This window comes from Aethalodelphis obliquidens, unplaced genomic scaffold (genome assembly GCF_003676395.1).
Source record: "Aethalodelphis obliquidens isolate GAN/ISIS:26980383/991018 unplaced genomic scaffold, ASM367639v1 scaffold45, whole genome shotgun sequence".
In the NCBI taxonomy this organism is placed as follows: Eukaryota; Metazoa; Chordata; class Mammalia; order Artiodactyla; family Delphinidae; genus Aethalodelphis; species Aethalodelphis obliquidens.
Genome location: NW_020837989.1, coordinates 10,711,118 through 10,716,285, shown reverse-complemented (window position 1 = coordinate 10,716,285; position 5,168 = coordinate 10,711,118). Strand labels below are relative to the sequence as shown.

Sequence of the window (5,168 nt, the reverse complement as noted above, 5' to 3'; positions counted from 1 at the left end):
TTGACTGTAGGCAAAGTTGGACTCCAAGTTGTTTATCTACAGCACTCCCACCCTACAGAACTTTGATATCACAAGGATGGAAATATAAGCATGGGTTCAAAGACCTCAATGCACAAACACAAAGATAAAAACAGGGAACTTCACCCAATCAACCACCTGTACCTCTGAGTTTCATATACTAGGTTGAATATAGCAAATTATAGTCCTTTTATTTTTGCCACATTGCCCCTTGAAGTATATCTTTAGTGATTATGATTAAACATTGGTCTTGTACTCTTAACGATAGAAGATTTATTTAGAAAGAACTAAACTGCCAAACTAAAGGCAGCAAAGGAATGTGAATCTGCTCTGCCTGATACTGAAATGGGATCACAGAGGATCAACTCCAACTTCTGTTATGTCTGAATCCTCCTGCCACAATGCCTGAGGTTCAGTCTCAGGACAATATATTATATAGAAATGACAAGGCAGTTGAACAGAATGGAAGCTTTTGGCCCTCAGGACCTTTTGACCTACTCTTTTCCCTTTAGAAAGTAGAAGTCCACTTAAGGAGAGGCTTGGGTCCACCCTGGAAGCATTAACTCATGACATAAACAGTCATCTAAGATTTGCTTTGATGACTATCTCTCAAGTTATATCGAACTTTTTCAATATAGCAGATAAATATATACATACACATTCATGTATATATGTATATGTATACATATATATACTGTACCATTCTTTGACATATCAAAAATGCAATTAAATATTTTAAAAATAAAATGTCTATGCTGCCCATCTATTTTGATGTAATATAACACATATGATCCAGTTACTTAGCATCAACACAAAACAGATGAATACTATTTTTACAGTTTCCATGAAAACCTAGGCAGGTTAAAAAGACATGCTTCATTTTAAAACAATGAACTTATGAATTACATCAAAGACATTGAACACATGAATTATACAATGGGTTTACAGAAAAAGTTGACAATAAATAGGCAAAAAGGAACAAATTTGCCAGAGATTTATTTTATATGGAAAACCACAACAGTAAGTTCAAATACTGTAGCAAAAATTTGTTTGGCAAAACTTTATTTCTTCTATTACTAGTGGAAAACGTATGTCCTCATTCTACTCCAGTGATGACCCATGAGCCTTCTACATCATCTCTGTCCTTTAGAAGAACCATGCCACCTACATGAGCAGTTTTTTTAACAAATGGAAAAAAAAAATCAAAGCAAAATTTATTCTTCCACCCCTAAAAACCTTGCTATTGGCAAAAATTTCATTTATATGATGTAAGTTAAAAGGGATTTGATAGTTATTTTTAGCAAATTCTAGTGTTACCTAAAACAAAACTTGGGTGGCCATTAAAAAAAGTTAGACAATTTACTAATAGATGCTTTCTAGTTTTATAGTCAAATACAGTCTTCTATTTCTTTTTCCTTTCTCATGAAACTTTTCCTGTCCTCAATAGCCATGCTAAGTTGGGACTTTCATTTTATCTCAAACTATCTTTTTAATATCTTCAGTTAAGTTTATTTTCCAAGAGATGAAGACTTTGTTAAGAAAAATTAAGTAGAATGAACTCTGAAGAATGCTGTTCTGATTGCTGCTAACCCACTGGCCAAATATGTCAGGATAGTTAAGATGTAGAAATTGAAGCAGATATTAAAGACCCAAGTGGGGATCATTTGATCTCTGTAAGAAGTGGAGTCACAATAAACCTCTCCATTACTGAGACACTCTTTTTACGCTTGCTGAACATAGTATGCAAGGGAAGCAGTCATTTAGATATGATCCATTTCTGTGGACCCATGAGTGACTGGAACACACATGTACAATTTTGCTGATGCTTTTTATAATTGTGGAAATGGATAACAGAGAATGTGCCTATCAAAATAGTTAGCCCTACCCCAAGATATGTTAATTTTGAGGATCATGAGTAAGGTACGGTAAAAATATCACCTTTTACCTTAAAATCTTAGAGAAATTTGCTATTCTCTTGGATCTTAAGCTAAATCCCCCTCCTTGTTTTTTTTTTTTTTTTGCATTTTCCGTAAACACATCTAAAGCTGCTTAGATGGCCATCGCTCTTGTATGATTTTGTATGTGATACAATCAGATTTATAGCAGATAAGGTACATGATTAAACTACATTATTTTAATAAATATTTCTGATTGTTCAAACCCCAGTCAGTGCTTGGATATAAAATTTAGCCTACAAGTTTCTTGGTGGGGAAAGCAAGATGAAGAGGAAGAAAGTAGGTTTGGTGGAGCAGATGGGGTATGAATTTGCTCAGATGCACGCTGGAATGGCCAATGGAAAAGTCGTCTAAGATATGGGAGAGTAATTTATCCTCTTCCATATGTTCTGACTGAGATTTGAAAGTGTTGGGTCACAAACTGTAGTAGCACCCTTTTTCATATTGCCTGCACAATGTATGTACTATTCATACTTAATATTGAACCTACCCAGTTGAACAAAGAATCCAGCAGAAGGATAGTTATATTGTATATTTCCAGTAGGACATCTCACAAGACCTCCCCCTCCAAATGAAAGGGATAATTAGACTAATTATGTGATATTCTCAGTTCACTTCAAACCTTAATTTCATGGCTGGCTCTCCTATGATAAAAGTGGAGTTTTGTATTATGGCATGCATATACAGTAAGGAGAGCTAGAAAATGCTTATCATTGAAATTACACATTCTTCTAACTTGTTCAATAGCATGAGAATGATCTATTTACTATAGGTGATTAGGGATCCTGGTTCTGGATCGCTCCATCTTTATTGCTAGTAATTGATGGGAAAGCTTCAGTGCTACCGTGCTTAGATTGAACCAAACTGAAGCACTATTTTATTACACAGGGGACTCTTTCTCAACAACACAAGAAAGTCAAATATAGCAGTCATTATAATTACAAAGCACTTTGTGCTACTTCAAGCACCTCTTGTTCCAGAATTGCAAAAAAACCTCAAAAAACAAAAAAGAAAAAACAAACAAACAAAAAACCTTTATGAAAAAGCATTTTAACCTCATTTTGCAGACGAGGAAGCTGAGGCACAGAGAGGTTAAGTGACTGGGCCAAAGATACCTGGGTCAGCAGTAAATATAAGAACAAAAAGTGGGATTCCCGCATTGCAGCTTTTCTTGTACATTCTTCAGTTATTGTTCTGGCTTTGAAAATGCCAGTGCTAAAACTGAAGAATAAGATACTGAACCCATGTATGGAAGCATTTGTGTAGCATTTCACAGAAAGAGTTTCTGGTTCCCTACACACATTCTTAATGCATGGGAATGCTAGCCCTGTAAATAAAACGCTGACAATTTGAAAAATTGAGGCTGTTTTGTTATCTACAGTAAATGAGGCTAAAATTGGTTTTTCAGGAACATTTATTTGCTCTCAGAGCTGAATCCAAGACTCAGTATTACATAACCTAGGAAAGTACCAGTCTTCTAATTGTCTCTGGTAGAAAATGACCTTATCAGTAACACAATGTTACTTTTATATAAAAAAGTAGAGCTACCTTGTTGCTGTCAGATCTCTGGGGAAAAAGAAAAACGTTATCAGTCTAAATGACAAGAGGTCAGAATGCTCTAAGCATATCAGGATACTTCTAAAAATAATCATAATTTCATTTAATAGTCACATCTCTGTGGTAAATTCAACTGTTGGTAGAAGTTTACTTATCGCCTCTATTTGTATCAAATCACATAACATGGTATTTGCAGGCAATTTTAAGCAGCCATTTGAAGACCAGTATTTTGGAAATGGAAGTATTCAAAGGTGGCTCTGGCCCTATAGTCGTTGACATTCTAAACAGAACTAAGTCAGGGAGCTTGTGATTTAGAGCATCATCTTCTTAATTTTCAATATGAATGAGATCAGTTTGTTGCTCGTGGAGGACCACAGATGTGACAGAAGGCCAAGGAAGCATCAACATCTGCTGTTATTTCGTATGTTGCATTCGCCTGGGTCTTTCACTTTAGTTGCCAGTTTAGTCGGGGTCACTGTGATCCACTTCTCATCTGTCATGTGTGGAATGCATTCCACAAGCTCCACCGTTTGCAGAAAAACAAACCAGACACTGCTTTTCTTCTCACTCAAATTGCAGATGTCTCAGTTCCTGAGTTTTAAACAATAATAAAGACAGAAAAGCAAATCCCTGTAGTAAGAAACCAGACTTTTCAAATGAAATATTTTATTGTAAATAGCTCCTCATGGGTATTCCTCGTGCTTCAATCCCCACCCACCCTTATTTTTTTGTTTGATTTTTTAAAATGATGTTTATTTCAGGACTAGTGATTCCATGGGGTGTAGTGTTACATTAAAATGACATCCCCTGCACAGCAGAGGTAGAATGTTTCTTTGTAACTTTGGTTCCATGCCCAAGACACATCTTTGCTTGATCTGCTGAAACTGTTTCCATTGCTGAATTGTTTTCTTCTCGCAATCTATGTTTATAGTTCTTTCCTTCTGGTTTGACCTATACATGTTTCATTAAATGCAGCATATATTGTAGATTTTCAACAGGGTCATGTAGGAACTGTCAAGTAAGAAACCTTGAATAATGGCTTTAAAATACACAGTTGTAGTCCTGGCTACATTATAGTTCTAAGCTTTTGATCTCCCTTTCACTGCTGTAAACATTTCTGCCATCTTTGAAGGTTTAGAAGTATCTGCTTTTCTGCGGTCTTATCCGTGTTTTCGGTTACTCTGTAAAACAGACGGAGAAATTCTTTAATCATCACTTCTGTCAATAGCTGAAACAGAATAAAAGCACAAACTCTTTTTTTAAAAGAAAAAACCATCTTTTATTTTTTACCACCTCTTGGAACTGCATGATCTTGTGCATGTTATATAAAGAAAATCTCTAAGCTTAATTTCTTTAATTTAAAATGAGAGAACAGAAGTATCTATTTCATGGGTTACTGCAACGTAAGGCATGTAAAGCAATTAACAGTTCTTGTCTCATATAAGTGGCCTGAAATATTAGCTGTTATCATTATTGCCTTCTTCTCTGGGACCTTCTAAGCCAATGCCTTGAGAAGCTCAATTAAAATATAATTTTCATTTTATTGTATTTTAAAAAATTTTATTGAAGTATAGTTGATTTACAATGTGCTAATTTCTTCTGTACAGCAAAGTGACTCAGATATATATATATATATAT

The 5,168-nt window shown here is 35.0% G+C and overlaps 1 protein-coding gene across 1 annotated transcript in view; it reads right to left on the bottom strand.

Moving 5' to 3' along the window:
* Nucleotides 1-4,176: 4,176 nt before the first annotated feature.
* The window catches only part of JAKMIP2 (janus kinase and microtubule interacting protein 2), a 166,218-nt gene continuing 165,226 nt past the window's right edge, over nt 4,177-5,168 (bottom strand). The window contains exon 21 of the mRNA XM_027081692.1: nt 4,177-4,711. Within this exon, the coding sequence (XP_026937493.1) occupies nt 4,691-4,711 (21 nt within the window). The 3' untranslated portion in view covers nt 4,177-4,690. The remainder of the gene's footprint in view (nt 4,712-5,168) is intronic.